We start from the raw sequence: 23,448 nt of genomic DNA on the forward strand, positions 1-23,448 counted from the left end.
GATGTGGCAGTGGAAGATGAGGTGGCGCAGTGCTTCAGTAATACACCAAAACACCACCAGCTTCCACCTCATCTCCTCTTTTCCTCTGACTTCTTCTTCTTTCCCCCCCGTCTGCTCCCATCACCTCCTCTGCTCTCTTCCATGTATGATTGTGTTCATATCAACGGGGGTATTACATACGCTTCGTTTAGATTTTCTCCTCAGTGAGGAGATCTAGCAGTTACACAACACAGCGCGTCTCTATCCGTAGATGGTTGCATATTTCTGGCAGAGCTGCAGTATTAGGGCTTTTTGAGTGAAGACACGGGGAGCGTGGGACGAATTTCTTTCCCACAACATGACCTGAAAAGAACATCAGCATCTCATTTAAGACTGCTTGCGTTTTCTTTTTCGTCTTTGGGGATTTGGGGAAAAGGTGCCACTGAAGATCATGACGAGACCGTTAATTGATAATCTATAATTAAAGATAAAGGTGGTCCCTGGTTGATGGAGTGATATTTGTTTTGGTAATAGATTTCAACCTGAGCTTCCCAAACCTTTGATATGATTTGGCAGATATTGTTTTATTATTTGGTTCGTCTGTGTATCTGTTGGCTATCGGGATCTGTAAAACCGAACATCAAGTTTAGTGAAAGATTTGGCAATAGAGCCCTATATTAGTTCTTCTTTGGTTGGGGTCCAGGTGCAGAATTTTTAGTATTTTTGCCAATGAACTTCTGCAATTACTTGCAATTCATTAGTGTCCATCTAAATGTATGTATACAAGTGATCCTCTCATTGGATGCTTTCAAGGCACATGATATCAGAAAGCCCAAAGCCTTCTTCAGGATAGCCGGAGCAGCAGTTGTGTCATTAAGATTGTTGATAAAGATGCTTCCATAGTGAAAATGTCCATGTCGTGAAATTGTCTTACCGTGTGACCTTTCCTCATTTATCCAACTCTTTGGACCCAGGTTTAGCTCCCGTGATGTCGAGATTAGTTGTGAATGATTAACTTCACGAAATTGGAAATCAGCAGAGGCGTGACACTTGACTTCACTTGAACTTAACCTGTTTGACTTGATTTGATATCCTGCCAACGGCTGAAAATGATGTCATAGTGTATTTTACTGATGACACGTCTAATCAATCTGACCACAGCCAGTCAGGCTTTAAGTTTAAGATTGGCAGACCAGCAAACACGTGAATGATGATTTGTTAGGACTTAGGTCAGGACGTCATGGCACAAGAGTGATGCTTAGTTTTCAGATTGTAATTGTGATCACACTCACATATATATATACACATATATAGCCTATGGTTCAGTGTCAGTGTTCTGTTAATGCAGCACATGGATGTGCAACGCTTCATCCTCGCAGAGCGCTCTCCCTCCTCTCTTCTCATTGGCTCCCGCTCATGCCTTGTTCGTTTGTCTCCTCCCTCCGCTGGGCCTCTTCTCTCCATACCATTCTCCTCCATCGTCAGCTGGACCTCACTCCTCCACTGCCCTTCTTCACACTCCTCTTCCCTCCCCTCTTCTTCTTTCATATCCAGCAGCCGGGACGTTCAGCGCGGGGTGGGGGGCTGTGCTGAACAAGCTATTTCAGATTCATGTGATGCATTGCTGGGAGGTCACTGGCAGAGTTGGCTCGTTTCCCCCCCTTCTTACCTCAGTGTTGTTTTTCATTTCCCCTGCACATTGTATGCTTAATGTGTTCACATGTCCAACATTTTTTGAAGATGGATTAGAGTGCAATAATAAATCTTGCTGCGTAAGCATGGCGTGTCCCCGTTATTTGACCGGACTGGCTAAAAACAAAATCCCACTAAAAAGTCAGGTGTTTTGAGTCCGTTTTTGTGCTCTATGTAACAGAGGAAATAAAATGTGAAAAGTGAAATGGATCAGACAGACGTGTACAAACAGGGCTAGATAAGTAATTAACTGTAATTGGTCTGTGCCACCCCTTTATAAAGGATTCTCATCTGTGTCTTATCTCTCTTCTCATCCACATTTTTTAATCCTCCGCTGGAATGAAAGTCGGTATAAATAATGATGCACTGACAATGTCGATTTTTCTCTTCTCTCGGCTCACTTGTTTCTCCACTCGTTACTTCTGTCCTGCATCTTCCTTAACAAAAAGCTATGATGGGATGCAAAGTAAATCAAATCATTTAATCAACATGATCATCACCATGAATTACACTGTGCACAGCTCACTGGGCAGAGCCAGGCTGTAGCACTGCCACAGACAGGCCTTTCATTCTCTGTGTGGCTCCGTTTTGTAGGATATATCTATTTCCGTTTTCTATATCTATCTATATTCTAGGAATTAACTGATGTGACAACTTGTGCGACATGGCAACAACCTGTTAACACACACTGAAACATTATCACTAGCAGATGCAGAGCAAAATTAGCATTTATTTTAAAAAACATGTCTATCCACATGAGGAACGTATGCAATATTCACTCTTGTTTTTACCCTGTTTTGGTCTCCTCCAACTACTGAGGGAAGGGAAATATCTGGCTCTTCAGCTCCCAAATGTTCATGAAAATATACTTGCTAGTGTCCGGACTTGCTGCATTCTAACTCCAGCTTTGGTAAATTGAAAATCCAGGCTCCTTCATCATCCCAAATTATTTTTTTTTTTCCTTTTAACAAGTATTTTACACCTCCTTGGCCACTTTCTTCTAATTAGAGGAGAAAACAATTAACAGACTGAGTTGGGAAGTGGTGAATGGTGAAATATAGTTGCACACAGTTGGCTGCATGCACTTGGGGGCTAACACTTTCCTCCTGTTATCTGGACTATTGCTCTTACCAAAGCCAGTGGGTGGCTTTGGTAAGAAAATGTTTTTGGGGACTTTTTAACAACCCGGAGGTCATTACTCTTAAGTTAATTGTGGTTTGCCCACAGAGGTGCAGATGGGAATAAAAAGATTGTTCCAAAACGGAAATTGTTCTCTGATGTTATTAGTCGGACTCAGGTTTCTTCATTTCCTCCTTCCTCTCGTTCCAGGATGAAAATGCGGCGGCACAGGGTGTTCTTGCTGTGCACGGTGGGCCTGTGCGTCATCTCCTTCCTCCACTACTACAAGGCCCTCCACTACGTCTCCCTGCTGCGTGAGCTCTCCGCCCCGTACCCCAACATCAAGTCCTTCATCATGGTCACCGGCTTCTTTTGGAGAGAGAAGGGTGTGGCCACCACCCCAATCAGCCCCGCCTCCCCTGAAGAGGCCCCTCCGCTACCGGTTCTCCATCAGTTGGACAGCAAAGCTAGAGCCATGGCAGTTGCTGTGGGAGGAGGTGGAAGGGGAGAGGGTGCAGGAGAAGGAGGAGGAGGAGGAGGGATGAGTCCAGGGATTGAGGGCGTCGTGGTTGGAGGTGTTAGAATCGTTGGCAGCGCAGGGCTAGAGATGAGGTTGAGGGACGAGCCAGCGCCCCCTCACCCCTGGCAGAAACCACAGGAGAACCAGCGGGGAGACACTCCGAATGAGGTGAGATTAGTAGCTCTTTACTTTAACTGTACATATATTAAGTGACCCAAAAAAGGACAAAACAAAAACCCTGCAATTAATTCTACGATTCTTGCATTAGAAAGATTAGAAGGCTTCGAAGGCAAATTGCTCTTTTTGTCAGGTGTCAGGAACCTTGACGCTCCCTCACTGCTGAACAAGGATTCCTCTGAAAAGACAGTTTGGGCTCAAAACATTGTGGTTTTTTCCAACGTAATAAAAAAGCAATTTGACACGTAGCATTCTGCAGTGCTTGGTGTCCTCCTTGGGAAGCAGAAATCACAATTACAGTTTTTGGACTGATGTGGTCTGCATGCATGTTGCACACTGATTGGTTGTGTTTTTCTTTGCATATAATGTACATTGGATAGTTTAATAAACACATAAATGCACACTATTTTAACAACTTATCTCTTCAGGATCATACATCTTAGATTGACAACATATTAGCATTGCACACATCAAATGATAAGTTGTCAGTATCGCCTTGGATAAAAGCAGCAAGTTTCTGTTTACATCAGGGCTGTTTTGTTGTATTGCATTGCGGTGCATGCAGTGTTTCTGTCGCTCAGCCTATGAATTCTGTACATTATCCTGAAAGAGCTCAGACTGGCTGAAGTTGTTTAACTAGAAAGAAGCGTTATATGTCTCTACGATCATGCCTCAGGAGTATGTGGTGATGTAATTGCAAAACATACAAATTTCCACTTCGTGAAGTTTGTCATATGCAGTATGCATTTTAGAATGACAGGAGAAAATGTAAACAAGACATGCAGTGTAACAACCGGTGTTCGCTTTGAGGCAAGATTTTTTATAACCCTCTTGAGGTCATTCTAATGTAATATTACCTCACACGTTATTGATCACGCTCTTCTTCTGTCATCTCGTCCTGATATCATCCTGTTTTAGCACTGTATTTTTTTTATGCTGCCCTCTTCTGTTTTATCACTTTGCAAATAATCTCCAACATTCAGTTCCCACGTCCATGTTCACGAAGCCTTTGATGCCAAGAAAACCGCTTCGTAATCACTCGGCAGAGGTCGGACCGTGATGCAATGTCTCCACTCAATGCTAAACCTGTTTCTCAAGAAGCCAATGCTTTCATTTACTGAGGGTGTAATGATAGGGTGCAGTGTTGTTGGTATTTCTAAACACAATCTGCAGACCTCATTTCATTCACCTGCATATGATGTTGTTTGATGTTATATACGGAGGCGCCTACAGTAACCTGACCTGTTTACACAATGACACACCCAGAAATGTAGATCCTGCAGTTTTAAAGATACAGTAAAAACACTAACAACGTTACCAGTTTCTCAAAGGTCCACTTTCTGTTCATATGCACTTATAGACAATGACAAAGACAAGCTTTGGCCCAGGCCATAATATAGTAAATACAAGCAAAATTATTTGCAGAAGGAGCTGTAACTGAGGACTAATCAGAATTAATAAGTACTAAGTACAAGTATGCATTATTACCCTGAATGCAATGTTTTATTCTGATAATCCACTTTCACTTCACTTTAAATTCAGTTCCTTTTACCTGTTGACAGATGTATGTATTTGAATAATTCTGTGTTCTTTACACATTTCAAGACTGGTTTGTCTGTTGATCCACAAAGACACGGGACTGGAGTTCTTTCTTTGCTTGGTACCATGAACTTTGAAATTGGCCTCAAGGTACCAAGAGCACATCTCAGAGCACACAGTTTGTACAAGAAATAAGAACTTTTATGATTATGATTTTATGATCTTTTAGAAGTCAATCTTTGGAGTTTCCATGTGTTACTTGATATATAGGTGTTATTTGAAAAAGTGGACAATAGCAGAAAACACTGCTTCCATTAAAAATGCACTGGATGTTAGTATAATATTCAAACTTTACAAACTAATCCAGTGAAGATTACAAAATGTGTGCAGCTCAAAGCCATAAACTTCAAGATCTTCCTCTTATAATTAAGTTAATCAATATCAATAAAATGTGTGTGTTGCCAGCATTTATTTTAAATTTATATTATATTATATTATATTATATTATATTATATTATATTATATTATATTATATTATATTATATTATATTATATTATAATCAGCTTCTTGTTTGTCTTTCCAGAACATAGCTGAAGGTAACCTGAAGCCACGTAACCCCAGCCACCCTGCCGGGCCTGACCTCGCAGAGGTACCATTGGTTGGGAAAGAGCACATGGAGCTGTTTGGCCAGGAGAAATTGCTGGACCCTGTAGAAACTATGGGAGACCTCCACATCCGCACCCACCAGCTTCAAGATGATGAAACCCCTTACTTTGTCCGAACCAAAGCTGGAGCCCTTTGCTTCAGGCAGGGGACAGAGGTGGCCACCCCAAAGGAGTACTCTGGGAAATCAGGGGGGGCTGTGGTCAACGGGGGCGGGGAAGGTGCTCGAGCTGGGACTGCTGGGCAGCGGAAACCTCTGGAATTCCAGCAGCAGACCTCAATAGCTCCAAGAGCCAAGGCCAGGACCAGGGGCAACGGGAAGCGGCTGGTCAAGTGTGTGTGTCGGCCAGGGTGGCACGGACCTTACTGTGGGGTTCCCACCATGGTGTACCACTCCAATTTGCCCACCAAGGAGCGGCTGACGCCCAGAGAGACCCCGCGGAGGGTCATCAACGCCATCAACGTTAACCACGAGTTTGACTTGTTGCATGTACGCTTTCATGAGCTCGCCCAAGCCGTTGATCTGTTCATCGTTTGTGAATCCAACTTTACTGCCTACGGAGAGAAACGGCCTCTGAGGTAAGACGCCATATTTTTGGATTGGTGTGTGGCGATTATAGAAGGCAAAAGTCGAAGTAAATTTAAACAAGATGTGCCGCTGTGTGGCCATCAGAAGATGTTTGTGCCTGACTGTATAACAGCTGGATTGAAGAAGTATTATACGATGTTGGGACTTGTGGCACAGCACAGTCATGTGCTTGTATCCATTATGTATATGTATATCATAAAACCCTGGTCATGTCGTCGGGTTAGTTTTAAGGGATTTGTTTGAGGCTCTATTTTCATATTCATAAGTATTTGCTAAATTGTGACACTGGTGATGCATTGAGCGGTTACCATTTACAGCTTACAATCTTTGTTTACAGCCAACCTTCATGCTTCTTGAGTATCAGCGTGCTGAATAAAAATTACAGTGAAGTTCCTTTGGCAACAACATGAAATGCCTCGGGTGCAATTTTACAGCAGATTATGACAAGAGCGACATGATTGACTCTGCGTGCAGCCTTGAAGGGAGAGATTGGTGTGTTCAATCATAGGATGTGACACTGCATGAAAGCGGCTACATTCGGTGAACAGTCTCTTTTGCCATGCATTTCAGCAGGTTAATTGAGTTGTTTTCCCAGTCAGTTTGGTGTATGGACAGTGGGTTTTCTTTCTGAAAGGCATCATTTGTCAAACAGGGACCTTTGGTGTTTGTTGTTCTTCATCCGTGCTGCAGCATTTCGCCGATCATAATGCATTTTACACAGTCTGGATGCGTTTTTCCTACTGTTTGCTGCCATTGGTTTCCATTCTGCTCCGTACAGTATGAAAATCAATAAGCAGGCTCCTGAAACGTGTGTCGATTCGGAGTTCAACAAATGCTAATTTCCATTTACGTAGGACTGGAACCCAGCACAAACATGGATTGAACTGACCGTGTGCTCATGCAGTGTCTTGGTGCAAGTGCTAGTAAAGCATGAGGTGCAAACAAAAATCCCAATCAAAATCATCATCATCAAAATATTGCTTTGTTGCACCAGTGGTGGTAGAAAATTCTATATGCAGATTAATTTTAGAAATATGCACTGCATTACTAAAGAACAGCAATCTAACCTTGAAAAAAAATCTTTATGGACATTGTGATGGATTATACTTAAACAGGGATTAAGCTTTGAGAGTCTACTAACTGTGTGTGTATATATATATATATATATATATATATATATATATATATATATATATATATATATATATATATATATATATATATATATATATATATAAATATAAGAATGGAAATTAATGGCTGCCTGGAATGGTACTGCACTGTAACTCTCTGTGGATGGAAGAATCCACTAAATGGCGTCTGTAATATCCACAATTTCCACAGTTTCTTGCGGCTCCTCCTCAACGGTACGTACGACTACATACGTCACAAGATCCTGTACGTGTTCCTTGACCACTTCCCGGAGGGCGGTCGGCAGGACGGCTGGATCGCTGACGACTACTTGCGTACCTTCCTGACACACAACGGCATGGCCAGGGTGATGGGCACCAGATTGGACGACGTCTTCGTCATCAACGACGCAGATGAAATCCCAGCGCACGAGGGCCTTCTTTTCCTCAAGCTGTTCGATGGCTGGACAGAGCCTTTTGCCATCCACATGCGCAAGGTAGCAGCGATATGGAGCTTGTGTGCATGGAAGACTGTGTGATGAGCGTGTCATGAATGAAACTGGTCCGAGCGGCTTTCTTTGCTCTGTCTTTTGAAAAGGTTTTGGAAAGAACGAATGCAACAAGTTAAACATATTTCATGCAATCTGTTTATAATTCTGCCTTCTTCTCCTCTCTCCCCACATCCAGTCACTGTATGGATTTTTCTGGAAGCAGTTCGGCTCTCTAGAGGTGGTTTCAGGCTGCACGGTGGGGATGCTCCACGACGTCTACGACGGCGACGGTATCAAGCTCCGCCGTCGCGAATACTACACTATGCCGGGTTTCCGTAAGTACGAGAACGACACAGGCCACATCCTGGTGCAGTGGTCGGTGGGCAGCCCCTTCCACTTCGCCGGGTGGCACTGCTCCTGGTGCTTCACGCCCGAAGGGATCTACTTCAAGCTGGTGTCGGCGCAGAACGGAGACTTCCCGCGGTGGGGCGACTATGAGGACAAGCGTGACCTCAACTACATCCGCGATCTGATCAGGACCGGGGGCTGGTTCGATGGCTCCCTGCAGGAATATCCCCCTGTGGACCCCAAAGAGCACATGTACGCCCCCAAGTACATGTTGGAGCACTATGACAGGTACCACTACCTCCTGGAGAACCCTTACAGCAAAGTGTCCAGACCGAGTGAGGGATAGGAGTTCAGCTAGGAACAGATGAGTGAAATAACTAGTAGGGCCTGAGCGGAGGCCTCAGCACTGAGTTTTGGGGGGCAGAACGGTACTGATGAACTACATCTCTCATTGGAGCGATACTACATGTATCTCCACCAGGCAGCACTGATGTTGCAGGGATTTGAAATCTCTTAAAAATAATTATTTTGGGGTCAAAAAAGGGAACACTGAATCACATCCACCATGGATTTTAAGGAGAGATCATACAGAGGATACAACCACTGGATAAACAAAATCATAGATTTCCTCATTCCTCCCTTTTTAGGGGAGGAGCCAAGCTATCTCTCTTTTTGTCACCCCACTCCTGTCCTCCTTTTCTTCACCCGAGCCAATAAGCTTGCTGAGAGCAAAGGGCCGCTTCAAAGTAAAGAGCCGGATATTTCACAGCCTGTGGAGACCAGACACTTGGAAGTGAAGGATCGTTTTTTTTTGTTTGTTTGTTTGTTTCTGTCTGTGTTTAAAGTTTACGGACCGATGTTCCCACTTCACCCTCCGCCTTCAGATGTCTTCCTGTCATATTTGGTGACCTCCTGCCAGAAACAGACACTCATTCAGATATTATGTTATTCTTTGGGTCTCAGTAGAAAATTATAAATGCTATTTAAACCCCGCTGGAGTACCCACTGCCAAATGAAAAGGAATGACTTGATGGAGATGTTTCAGCTCATTCTCATACCCACGCTCATCACATGCACCTTAGCCTGTATGTGTGCTTCTTTATATAAAAAAAAAGTGTGTGTGTGTGTTCTGTCTTTGTATCATATTGCTGTGAAAGGGGGGGGGGGCGAGATCAGTGAGAGGAAACAGAAAATGAGAAAGAATCATCGGGGGGGACGAGGAACACAAGAAAGACGGCGAGATGGGAAAACAGCGCAAGCGAGACAGAAGGCAGGAAAGAGCGGAGAATAATGAGGGAGGAAGAGAGCGGCGACGGGAAGGAAAGAAAAGGAGGCTCTTTCGACGTTCCCTTTTCCCAAAGCGTCTGCTGGTGCACGAGTGTCGCGGGGATGAGTGTGCAGGATATGTGTGCGTGTCCCTCAGTGCTTGCAGACAGTTCTGAATAAATCATGCTCTGTCGATGGCGTCGGATGAAACTCGCCGTTATTGTTTGTCCGATGAGAACAATCGGGACCAGTTGGGGAAAGATTACCCTGCAGTTTTGTGTCTCAGTCTATCCAGCAGCTGAGATGACTTTGTTTCCTTGGAAACTAAAGTATGTGAAAAGGAGCCGGGATGGGTGTTGTTAGGATGAGTGGGTGGGTTCGCATCGGGCAAGGAGCTGCAGCGATCAGACGAGGTCAGCGCTTGACTGTAGGTCCCCTCGGTTAAATATTCCTCTTTCTGCGCAGCTGTCAATCACCCGCTGTCTGAAATTGACTCTTGCAGGCTTTTTCTGTCCCTCTCTTGTCCTCTTTCTTTCTCTGTTTTTCATGCCACTGTCTGTTTTTTTTTTCTTTGTCTGGTATGGGTTTACTCTTAATCTTCATTAAGCGGGCATATTTTTTCTCTCTTGAATTGAATTATATCCCCTCTTTCATCAAAATGTTAAAATCTCCAACTCTTCCTCAAACTTTCCGTCACGCACACACACACACACACACACACACAGGGGCTCTCACACTGCCTTTCTGGGTGTGTATCAGTTCCCTCTTAATCCTCACAACAATGGAGGTGTATTTATCTTCTCTCTGCCTCATTTCTCTGAGCTTGTCTCTGCAGGACGGGACAGAACAGCCTTTACCGTCCCTGAGCCCACAGATCATTGTCATCTGAACACTGAGGCATGAAGCGTTCATGCCTGTTGCCTCCTCGCTACATCCCCACCCCAAATCGTTTGGCAGGAGTCAGCGATGTTGTGGACAGTTTGGCATGCATTCTGTTCTCTGTGGGTGCGTGTCATGTGGGCTGAGGCCCGGCGGGTTTCGCTCTTGTCGAGAGCGCGGGTATCATAGCAGCCGTTAAGGAAGGAAGGGAGCTAAACATGCGTCGGAGAGGCACCAATCAAAACCAGTAAACTCATTGATTTTTCCTTTAATTGTACATTGACTGCACCCACCATCTGCTACTTCAACGGCTGTCTGAGCTTTGCAGATACTGTTTACCTCTGCTTCAGGCTCCTCGCTGTTTCAATGCGAACAGCTCCTCAAGAGGAATAAAAAGTCTGGGAGTAAACTTGATTAGTCGCTGAGGGGTGAGGACAGGACTGAGAAGATTTTCAATCCTGGAGGAAAAAGTTTAATGTTGTAGCTGTATTTTCTCTTGGAATGGAGACACAAAACGTCCTGAGGAAGATGTTAAACTACAACCTCCTTGCTTATCTTTAGTCCCTTTGCACAATGTATGAGAAAAGCCTCTGATTAATGATGGAATCTGTAAGATTTGGACTTATTCATCTAGACTATCTATCTAAAACTAGCGTGAGCATTTCTGTCTGTCAGTCCATCACCATGCTGGCTCTTCGTGGCTGTGAGCTCATGCTAGGAAAAGCAGATTAGCCAACAGGCCTCTGACAGTTGTGTCGGGTCTGTGCCGCTGCCTCCATGGCAGCGCGGTCTGCGGCGGCAGCTGTTAGGGGTTTGGTGTTGGTGTGGAGAGCCAAACTCCCATCCAACCCCAGAGGGGCCGCAGAGGAACACGCTTTAAATAGGACTTGACATTAGACGACAGGAGGAGACGACAATAATGCTGGATGTGACGCTTTTCGTTGCTAAATTAGATTTTCTGCCCTTTGGAAAGGTAGTGATTAATAATGATTGATAGAACAAAAAAGAAACAGATGATGAAATGTAAAGGAAAGTGGAAGAACACTTTAACAGAGTGGATCTTTTATATTTCAGCAATGTTGAATCATGAATTCAGGCAGTTATTTGAAATGGATGGTTGTGTAAATCATTTTGTTTTGTTTTTTGTGTCCGAGCTTTGTAATTAAAACAAGTCTTGCAGCACATCCTCCTCCTGAATCAATGAAAACAAATACTTTTTGAGCTTTTCTAGCAAAAACAGCATCGATGACTGTTTCCTGGTGTCAGCAGTTAACATTAAGCTGACCAAAGTGTCTAATTTGATGGTACAAAAAAAGCAAACAAGCCTCCTCTGACCTCAAGGCCTCAAACCACAACCATGTGCATACTCACTCTGTCTGTTTGGTGATAAGTAAGCTTGTCCTCTCAGTTACACGCCACCACATGCAAAAAAAAAAAAAAAAAACCAAGACGTGTGCTTCATGGCTAAACGTCATCTCAGCAATGTGTGTTGGGGTGTGTGTTTAAGTTCAGCCAAGAGGCATTTAAGCAGCATTAACTCCCAACTCTTAGCCTGCTGCAATCAGGCTGCACATCTGGTGAAGCGTGTGTGTGTGTGTTGCATATATGTAGGTATGCTTTGCACTTCTACAGTCATTTGTGTGTGTGTGTGTGTGTGTGTGTGTGTGAGTGTGAGTGTGTGTGTGTGTGTGTGAGTGTGTGTGTGTGTGTGTGAGCATGTGTGATAGGCAGAGTGACTCATGCCAGATAAGGGCGTCTGGCCTGCTGAAAGACAAGCCAGGGTTACTTCAGCCTGCCTGTTGCCCTGTTATTGCCATGACAACAATCCTCTTGATGAATTCCTGAGATCCCTAACAGCCTGAGGTCATCAACCAAGGTAACAGACCAATAGGATTAGAGGTGAGGGAGAGCAGGGGGAGGATGATCGGAGAAACCGGAGAAATAACAGAACTGTTCTCGACTTAATTCTACTTACAAAACCTGACCTGAGTGAAAAAATGCTCTCGTGGCTTCAGTGAATGTCAGAGCTCTGCAGACCTGCAGAATGGTGACACACATAATAATCCTGTTCCCAGTGACAGTCTTATTGGATGAAGCGCGATTATGACACGCGGAGTGGAGGGGGGGAATAAGCCTGACCGAACGCCTTTGATTTTTCACTTTGATGAGGGAAAAGTCATCGCTGAGATGAAATGAAAAGCGTCCAAATGAAAGGAGCAGCTCATCATCCCTGTAAAAGGAAATCCATAAACCGGTGACAGTTAAAGTGGAAACGAGGCTGTGATGTTGACCGATTGAAACAGCGTGCGCGGCGCCTCATTGGGCTAATAACGGATTGAAAGTGTTTGATATCCACGAAGGAGGGACTCTATCTTTCTCGGGGACACTTTGGGCGATTGTATCCTCTCAGCTGATGTGATAGCACTTACACAAACCTGTGACATTCACGTTACTGGACTGTCTGACCAATCGTGCATGCTGTCATTTTTGTTCTATCACAAAATCAATAAAGCAATAACATCTAGGAAGGGAAATAGCTGCAGCCTATCAACACAATATACCTTTAGGATGTTATCGCTTAATCACAGCAGTTTCAACATTTTTGCAGGGGTGTCAAACATTTTACCGCAGAAACAAACCTCTTCTCTTCATTTGATCATTCTTGGGCTCTGTGCCAACAAATAATCTGCAGTAAACGTGGCTGCTTGCTCCAGGTGATTGGAACAGAGGGAATAGATTAACTTTAAAATGCAAAACTGTGAACGAGATGGAGCGATTCCACTGCGTGTTTGGAGTTGCGTTGCTAGGAAACAGCTCGGCACCGTCTTTATTTCCTTTCAGTTATTGATATTAGCTACGGGAAACAAACTTGGACCCATTTGGAAGGTTAATGTTTGACTCTAGTCGGGAGTGGTCTGAACTGAGGGTGTGAGTCAGACTACAGTAAACTTCAGTATATTAGCCACTGTCAGTATTTATTTAACTGTTACATATCAGCCAGTCAGGGGGTTTTTCCCTGACTTTTGCATAATGGAACAACAACAACAACAATGGTCAATTTGTACAATGATCAAAATGTATATGATTCATGTACCTAAAGGTTTAAAAAGGTGATTTAGTGCTGCGCTTCCATGAATGTTTGAGAGAAATAAGAGAAAGGAACAAGCTGTCTTGCTATCGTCCAAATAGACTTGATCCTACATTTCCCACAATGCAACTCCACAGCATCTTTTTGCTGCACCTCCTCTCCTCCTAAATGTCTGTCAAAGTCCATACCAACAGTTCATCACACTGGCTTTCTGTTAGAAATTTGCAGTTTCCAAGCCCAAAATGAGATAACCCAGATGATGTCACAGTGATGTCATCAGGGTTATTTTCAAAGCTCCTCCTGAGCCACAGAAAACAGTTTTCACAGGCTGATGTGAACTAGTAAACTGAGTACGTATAAAATTGGTGAAGCACCCCTTTAATATATCCCAACATGAGACAACTTTGAGGAGTCACACTAATCAGAAACATCGGTCTGAAACGATTACGATCAGCCTCCAAACCCGCCATTACTGCTCCGCACACACTAATCATCAACACATGTTTTATAGCGTTCAGCACATGTGTGTATCCTAGACAGATGTGCGTCTCCAGGGCTGCGCTGCCCCACCACCACCATCACCCCCCATCTGTTGTTGTTCCTGCGCAGCGGCTGGCTGTCTGTCTATAGGGCTTACATGCCTTCACGGCTCTGGCCTCCCGCCAGCCCTGTGGCTTCCACCGATTGATCTTTTCCAAGAAACATTAGCGGTGAGCAGGCCGGAAATCAAGGAGGAGGATGTGTGGGTGCGGAGAAAAGAGGGTCATTTCACTGGAGCCCCTTTTTGACTTTGTTGTTGAAATTATTTCTTTCTTTCTGTGGTTCCTAAATTAATCCTTTAGAGACTTACGAAAAAGCGTGTGTCAAAAAGATTCTTTTCCTAAGTTTTGAATCCTTATTTCATAAATTTGGAAGTTATAATTTTGCAGAAAGATCTCGATGGATGGAGCTTTAAATTAAACCGAGAAATGAAGTTCTTGAAAGTGGGATTTTGAAATGGGAACCAGCACATGCCTCCTGTCGTGCAGCAGAAAGCTGCTGCTGTTGTCATCTTGGCTGTAAACATGTTGTTATTCTCTTTGAGTGAGCAGTGGAAAGCATTCGCATTCCACGAGCTGAGCGATCACATTAACTCCAACAGCTGCAACGATGTGTCAGCGCTGATTGGAAAGTGCTTGGTGTTGCTAACCACAAGCATTGCCCAAAACAAGTGCAAGTATTTAACCTACTTTTGTGTGCTTAGTTGGACTTCAGGACTGGATTTGTTAGTATTAGACTGAAACCTACAGTTAATATTATAGGGCTCAGTTCACCCAAATTACAAACCACTCCTCTCCAGTGCTACAGTATTCAGGTTTGGTTTTAATTGCACAGATGTTGTGACAACCATCTTTGACATTTCTGCTGCCACCTCTAAATACACAGATAAATGGAATTTCATTCATGGTGCTTACAGCATTGAAAAATGACATTAGGGTCTTTCTGCTTTTCCTTGGAACTACTTTCTGCCAAAGTCCCTGCATTTTCTGTGGGTTATTCACAGTAATAGAGACACTGTTCCTTGAACGAGACGTTGCTGTTGACTTTTTCATTTTTTAAGACCGCAAAAGATATTCTTTTCACTTTACACACAAAACCATTGTACTGGGATGAAGGCAAATATCTGAAAACCAGGCCAAATCAAACCAAAACTATCTGCATGGCTAAATACCAGCAGAGGTAAGTGAGAACATTGGGATGAGGTAACCCTTTACAGCAAGGAAGAAAAAGTGTTGGTGAGAAACAGGAAGCCTCACAATGTTGAATTCTTCCACAGAAAACTAAAACTTTCCTTTTGTTTATGGCTCTTTTTAATGAGTAAATCAATTGGGCGCCATCCAGCTCTGTTGCAACGAAGCAGCCAGCCCACGTTATAAAGTTGCATGGAAAACAGTTTTCCCGATCGCACGTTGAAGTTGAGCTCCAATCAGCAAAAGAAGCAGATCAAACTAAGCAGCGGTTCGGACGAATATGAAATAGTGGAAACATTGATGACCGGGAACGTCCTCCTCCGTAAGCATGTCACGTTTTGTCGGGCCGGTGAGTCTGCTATTTATCACAGCAGAAGAGGAGAGGTGTGTGTTTGTGAGTCAGGACTCATAACACGTCTGAATGTGTTCCAGGACAGATTGTTGGCTTCGGGGCGGGTGCGGGACGAGACCGGTCCAGGAGTCCATATGTTGTGACACCGCAGATCAGAAAGATGAAAGTCAGCGTGGCGCTGCAGAGACAGATGGACACAGTGACACATGCGCACGTGAAAAGTCGGCCACGCAGGCGGGCCGGCACCTGGCTGCAGATCAAATGGCGTCAGAAACTGAAGGGAAGGCATGAGTGCTGATGTGTGTCTCTTTGTGTGTGAGAGGCTACACTGTGTGGCCAAAAGTATGTGGACAACACAATTTTGTGTCATTTTGCTGTTGATTGTTTTTCATGGCTGTGTGGGAAATATTAAAGCGTGCAACAATCACAGTTTCAGACACTATTTATTGAGAATTTGGAGGAATAGTTCAACTTTTGGGAAACTGTCCAGGAAATTGTCTTGCACGTAGCCTCCCACAAAACTGCAAACTAAAGTTTTTGTTCGGCGCATGCAGACGTGAGTGGTTTCAAGAGAGCAAATAAAGGCATTCCCTAAGATCAACCTTTCCTTTATGCTCAGCAACTCTAATCTGCTTTATCAGGACTGTGTGGGTGTGGTTAGACCAAAACACCTTCACCTGTCATCACATGTTGAAGCAGACGTGCCTAGATCCTGATTGGATCAGGACCAGTGGAAGAGCCCAGAAAAAAATTAAAGATAAAAAATAGAACACATACATGTGAAATAACCAAAACTTCACATTTTGGCAGAAAAGAATGTGTTCATGTAGGATCCCATCACTCGTAGTAAGAAGCTGATTTCAAACATGTTTTCAAGGCCTGTAATGCTGCAGCATATAGTGATCTTTTAGATCCCTGATCTCAGCCCCATCCAATACCTTTGGGGCAAATTCATTCATGCTTTAACTGCTAAATGGGAGAAATTAGCTAGTCGAGGCTATTACAGCAGCAGATTAATGCCCATAATTTCAGAATGAGATGTGCAACAATCTCGTATGGGTGTAATTTTTAGGCGTCCACATACTCCTGTCCATGCAATGTGTGCTTGTTCCTTCCATCATCATCTTTCATCGTAACGTGAGCTGACCTGCAGTGCTCAGAATCTGACCTGACCTGAGCTGAGACAGAGGCAGAAATAGTGGGCGACGGGGTCAGAAAATGGCAAATGGAGGGAAAGTGAGAGCGAGCCTCCGGAGGGTTTTGAATTCCCCGCAATCAGAAACGGAGACAGATGGAACGAGGGAGCGAAGGATCGTTACAATCACAGACTTTCCACACTTACAGCCTCTCCCCCTTTTCTTTCCTTTGGTTTTGTTTTGCACTTACGCTTTGTGTGAAGTCAATCGATGTCTTTCCTTCTAAAGGTTTTAACATTGTTTTTGGTGGAAGTCTGAGGAACAGAGGGAGGGGTGATGGGCTTTTTTGACCCTCTGTTTTTCTATTTAACTTTGTTTTTGTACTTTTTTTTGTAACTTCATCCAGTTGGCAGCTTGATATTTAATGTCTTTTTAAGCCGGTTTTGTGAGTGAATGTGTGTGTGTGTGTGAGCACTGTCTCAGCCTACTGCTAGATTTCCACTCCACCTCACGGGTCTTTTGCCTCCTTTGATGCTGTAAAGGGGACTTCATACTGTGGTGGCCATCTTGTTGTCTGTTGTTTTGATGACATCATCTTTTCCTCGTGACCTTAACAGCATCGCATAACCACTTGAGTTGCTTTTTTTGTTTGGCTGTTTTTTTTTATATGTTTGTTTTCCCTGTGAAGGTTTTATTCATGATTCATTTTCCTACCTTCCCACATGACAGATAGCACTCGCAGCACACACACACACACACACACATCCATCCATGCACACACACAGATACACACACAGTACCGCCTCTGTTTTTTACTGTGGTCTGATTGTGGCCATGTCCTCTGGTCAAACAGTCAGAGTACTGTAGCCGCTCTGTTTGTGCCCTCGCTGTTATGTGATCGCTATGAAGGCTCGCCATTGTGTGACCAAAAACCATTTTTGTCATCGCTCAGCCACTCAGAACCGGTTTGGGCCAGAGCCCCAACCTAAGAGGAGCCCAGCATACAGAAAAAAAAAACAAACAAACAAAAAAAAACCCTGCCAGTTTTGCCCTCATCTTTTGTTTAATGTTCTGTGTCTGTCTGACAGCAAAGTGCTGCTGGTTTGATGCTTTTTTTGTGCTCTGCTTTTTTCCCCTCCTTTATCACTAATATAGTGTTTGTTGTTTGTTTTTTGTTTCCTCCAAACGGACAAAGATGTCAAAAAAAGAAAAAAGGAAAGAAAGAAAAAGATGATTATCTCTTTTTGGGAAAAAAGCTTTTTATTTGAGTTGCATGCCGAATACAGATAGTACTTCTGCCTGTATAACTATGAATTGCACCTTATTGGACGGATGTAGTTTTATTTTTGTTTTTGTTTATTTTTGTTTATATATATATATATATATATATATATATATATATATATATATATATATATATATATATATATATATATATATATATATATATATATATATAATTATGGGGGATGTATCTGTTTATTTGTAAAAGACGTAGCTGTTAACTAGTCAGGCAATGTAAGGTATGTTAAACAGGGTTATGATTTTGCTTATTAATGCCAGGTTTCATCAGAGCTGATTCAGTCGCTGGTGTTTGTTGTCGGGCAGCTTCATTAAACAGCATCAGACAATAAGACTGGACGTGCAAAACAGACCTCCTGGAACGGATTGTGACACTGATGAAAAGAAAATCTTTCCGCCATAAAATGAGAACATCTGTGAGCAGAGACCTCAAAATTAAGTGGACTTTGAGGTTCAAATTGGGTCATACATTACATTTTATCCAAAAATGAGAGACCTGCTAATTAAAAACTTAATCCAGGACGTTTGATGGAAAGAAATGTGGAGGACAAAACCACAGAAACTTCTTCTACAGACTTAAGCAGAAATGTGTTGGTCCAGACTAAAAAAAAGTCTCTAATTAAGACAATTATTACAGTCTGGCTAATTGCTGCTGCTTAGTGAAGCCGTGTCCACGCACACACACATACACACACACACACACACACACACACACACACTGGCCTGTCCTCACACAATGACCACTAGGAGGCATCCTGCTCGTCCTTTCACATATCACACAAACACTTCCTCCGCCTTCCGTCCATCTTGTCCTTGAAAAAGGACAAATGACTAACTGACAGAACACACCATATTGCTTATACACACACACAGACACACAACATACACACAGACAGACACACACATCAACAATACGGCCTTGGCAGATGACTGGCACCCGGCATGGTGCTGCCACCCGGTCTCATGTCCCTAGGGCAGAGTGCTGTCTGCAGCCAATTAACCAACAGGGCCAGTTGCCAGGTCCATATCCATCTAATCCTCTCCACCCTCCCGCCACGTTGCCAGATTTGGCCCTCCACTGTTTACACCGCCTTTGTTGTGTTAAAAAAAAAATAAAATAGGGTTTGCACGGTGAGAGGGATAATGAAAGTAGGTTAGATGACTCGGTTTGGGTGGAGTTTTTTTTTTTTTTCATTGGATCATATTCTGGGGAACGCCGGCGGGTTGCAGCACTTTGTCTGTGCTTTGTCAGTTGACCTAAATGAGATTGGAGCGATTAGTTGAAAGTGGTCGTGTCCATCTTTATCCACCGCTGCAAACAGCGAACATGCAAACACACTCCTACCTTAACAGCTTTCAGAGACGTTCTGGAATAGCCGGTAAAGACACAAACCCATCACTCCTTTTCAAGCATTTGTAACATGTTTGCAACAGCTGTCAGGAAGGAACAAAGCAAGCAAATCATGTTTTTTCCTTTTATTTTGTACACAGTGGCAACATATGAGTGTACACTATAAGATATTGTAACATTGTACAATAACACAGCCTGATTCCCCTGCCTCCCTCTGTCCCCATGCACTGATAATGATTGTATATGGTCGCATAGTTTTATTTTTTATATCATTGTTGGGGCTTCAATTTATTTCTGGGGTCATTATTTTGTGCTATTATTTTGAAATGGTTTGTTTCTCTGTAATCGATGTGTGGGAGAATGTGTGTTTGTGTAAGAGTGTGTGTATGTGCTGTAGCTTACTGAATGTGTGTGTGTGTGAGAGAGATAGACAGAGAGAGAGAGAGAGAAGGGGAGATTGGCTGTGTTGTTTCGTGGCTCGGCGCTCAGCTCCCAGTGCACATCAGCCCTTTGCCTGTGTTCATCATTGTGCCAGTGTGTTCAGGTGTTCCCTCTCCTCTACATCCATTCATCCAAATGGAAGACAGAGAACAGGAGATGAAGAGGAGGAGGAGGAGGAAGAGGGCCTTTTCCCTCAGGGGGAAAAAAAGCAAATGAGAAAAGATACTTTTGAAAAAAGGATATTTTTCTCCTCTGCGGGGTCACAAAGAAGAGTGTAAATTTCTAAGTTAATTGAAAATGATGAATAAAAAAACTTGTCTGTTCTCTATATGAATGGCTGTATGTTAACCATGAACAAAAAGTAATGAGTTCTATGACAAAGACATATAATAAATTAATTTTAAAATTTTAACAGTGTAGTTTGTCGTGTGTGTGTGTGTGTGTGTGTGTGTGTGTGTGTGTGTGTGTTAGATTGCGGAGATTTGCATCATCTAGCCCTCATCTCACTAGAGGGCAGCACTGCAGCACACATCATTACAGCTCATTAGGATGCATCACTGTGCACACTCCACATTGCTCTAGATTAATTGTAACCGAAGACTTTCAATGTTCAAAACTCCTGATGGAAAGGGAAGTGTTTTACTACACTAAATGCTCTACTTCCAACCACAAAACACAACTCTAAATTATAAACTCAGAATAAACAGTCCTGCAGGCAGGCCTTGCTCATTCAAGTTTAATTCAGCATTGCAGAATTGAGAATGTGTTGAAACTTTGCCCAGATTAGTAGCACTGAAGCAGAACTGCTAATTGTGGCTGGATTAACCTGTTAGGTGGCCCCCAGGCTAACATTTGTTGTTTGTCTCCTTTTGACCCCCTTCCCACAGTTGCTAATTAGTGTTATTACTAAATTCCCATGAGACCATTTCTCGGAAACTGAAAAAACTAATGGGGCCAAGAGTTTGTCAGCTGGTTTGAGACAGTTTGCTTAAACAGCTACGGATTAAGGAATATGCACCATATGAGTAAAATGTAACCTATAAGACAAGAGAAAGTAATAATACTGAAGCAACGTGACTGATAATGTTCTTAAAACTGTTTGACATTTTGGGAAATGTTCTTAGAGTATTTTGCTTTGTTGCCAAAAGTTAGATGAGAAGATCTATACCGCTCTCACATCTGTCTGTTAAACATGAAGCTACAGGCTATCTTAGCTAAGCACAAAGACTGGAAGCAGGGAAACAGCTAGCCTAGCTCTGTCAACGAAACAAAGTGTAAAAAGTTGTGCATTTGCATGGGCTGGACAAGTCTTCACCATGTCACTGCACCTGCCCAAGAAGTAGTTGCCGCAGAAAACAGTAACAGTTCGGTTTGTGAATGAATGTGAGTTTTCTTTTCTTAGCTTTAGAGGTCTTTGCTGGGGCGTTTTTTCACTTTGGACCAAGCCATGCTAGCTTTATGCTAAGCTTATCTTCATATTTAGCAGACAGATATGACAGCGTGGCAGCAATCTGCTCATCTAGCCCTCATGTCCAAAAGGCCCAAAGCTACTCCTTGGAGTGGTACAAATTCCCTTTGACATGCGGTGAACCTGGTCTTTTAGTGGTCCCTGGGGGTGTGGGGTTCTCGTTTCCCACCTTGCCTGGTTGGAAATGCAGCCTCGCTTCTAGTTACTGGTATTGAGTTGTAAAAACTAAGCCAAGGTGACTGTAAAATTGTAATGTCGTCCAGGGACACATCTGTACCAAGATTCTAACTACAACCATATGGTGAGGAATAACTGACCTGCACTGGAAACTGGAAGTAAACTGTTTCTGTGGATATGACCAAAATACAGTGTAATGTGAAAAAAATAAATAACATGAAATAACACACACACCAACACGTCTACAAATTCAACTGCGGCAGTCCATCTCTTCAAACAAAATGGATAAAAGAAGTGCACTTTGAGGACATGACACCATTCCGCGAGGAGGAGGGAGCGACTTTATGTCCAAACATCCAGTTAATGTCCAGTTTAAGTGCCAGATCAGCCACAGTGGATCGGGGTGTAACAGCTCCCAGCCCAGTGACACAGACAGAGGAATGCACTGCCGTTGTTTTTGTGGACACAATGAGGCACGAAAGAAAAGGTCTTGAAATATCTGAAGACACTCGCACATCGAGTGAATGCAAGCAGCTGCATGCACCATACAGACATGAAATATACATACTGTCGGTGCAGGCAGGCAGTGAGATGCATGAATATGCTCACTGGCAGAAACAGATGTGAATGTTAGTGCTGCATGGTGCTGGTGAAAGAACTGATAAACTGCCTGTATTTTTGCCCAGTTAGATACAGGGACTGAGGATGGTGATGTTAGTGACCTCTCAGCAGGTTGTTATAATTTTGTTTTTGAGGATATTCATGTTTGCCAGAGCTTCATAATTCTGGTAAGCCCTTAGGCAATAAGGTCAAGATTTCCCCTTAACTTACACTGTGGTTATTGCTGTGGATGTTTGTGCTTCCCTGAGGCTCAATCCTGATGTTATTACCTCAGCCTTCCCTCTAATTCAACCGTCAGGCCAAACTTTTGACTTGTCGACAATAACTAATGGAGTGCAGGACCCTTATACAGTATGTGAATGAATGTCTGTTACATTGAACCCTTGAGTTCACACAATCTTGATTAAGCCTGTCAGTAAGCCTGACATTCCCATGCTGGTGCACCAGTAGCGATGCATTTAACATCAACCAGCAATGATTGGTTTGCAGAGCTGAAGGGTGCGACAAGAGATGGTTAGCTACAGCTACTAGGAGTATGGTGGAGTCTATGTCGTCATGAACACGTCAACAGTGTTTGTGTTAATGCTCTCACTTCCATAAGGAGGAAACAGAAGTTCCACACTGCAGGTTTAAAGCTTTTTAACCCTTCCATTCCAGAGAAATGAGCCTAAAGCACCTATCCAAGGCATACCCAAAGTAAATTAAAGCTGTTCTTGGAGTACATGCACGGTCTTTGGTCTCTTTTGAAACGTGACACTGTGAACTTTTATCCTCAGTAGTCGGACGTCAGAACCTCAGAAGAACTGTGCTACCGACATAAAGTAATAGAAGCTTAAACACACTGAAGTAAAATGTTTTTTTCAACACCTGAATGTTTTTTTTCCAAATAGATGCTAGCAGGTGATTGTTTAACGGCCTGAAAACATGATGGGACCAGAGCAGGAAGCCTTACGCTTGTCCAAGTTCACTAAAAACAGAAAACAATACCACATGAACTGAACATTTTCATGTTTTCTCTGATGGTATATTTAGGCATTCTCCAAAAAAAGGCAATTTACTGTATATTTATCTACACAAATTGTCAAACGTTTTGCTATCTATATACCGAACTAAGGTATTGATACCTATATTTTGGCTATAAATCTTTATAATGAGGCCATTTATTATATTTATCACATCAAATTGTATGTAATATCACTATCAATATCTCACTATAATATCATATTGTAATATCACTATTATCACCGAAATCCGGGATTTTAGGTACTGGAGCTGTAAATAATCCACTTAAGTGGCATATATCAGCGTGTTATTAGCAGTCATCTTCAAAATAGGGTGTGATGGCTCGATCTTTACTTGTGTGTCATTTTAGATTGTTATTGGCTTCTC

General features: G+C 43.0%; 1 protein-coding gene across 7 annotated transcripts in view; it reads left to right on the forward strand.

Moving 5' to 3' along the window:
* Positions 1-18,081, forward strand: part of mgat3b (beta-1,4-mannosyl-glycoprotein 4-beta-N-acetylglucosaminyltransferase b) — a 70,970-nt gene extending 52,889 nt beyond the window's left edge. For all 7 annotated transcript variants that reach the window (XM_041966254.1, XM_041966277.1, XM_041966262.1 and 4 more), the window contains 4 exons: positions 3,001-3,478; positions 5,611-6,269; positions 7,624-7,906; positions 8,097-18,081. In XM_041966254.1, coding sequence (XP_041822188.1) covers positions 3,001-3,478; positions 5,611-6,269; positions 7,624-7,906; positions 8,097-8,594 — 1,918 coding nt within the window. In that variant the 3' untranslated portion in view covers positions 8,595-18,081. The remainder of the gene's footprint in view (positions 1-3,000; positions 3,479-5,610; positions 6,270-7,623; positions 7,907-8,096) is intronic.
* The last annotated feature ends 5,367 nt before the right edge of the window (positions 18,082-23,448 follow it).

The sequence above is a fragment of the Chelmon rostratus genome, chromosome 3, assembly GCF_017976325.1.
Source record: "Chelmon rostratus isolate fCheRos1 chromosome 3, fCheRos1.pri, whole genome shotgun sequence".
Classification (NCBI taxonomy): domain Eukaryota; kingdom Metazoa; phylum Chordata; class Actinopteri; order Chaetodontiformes; family Chaetodontidae; genus Chelmon; species Chelmon rostratus.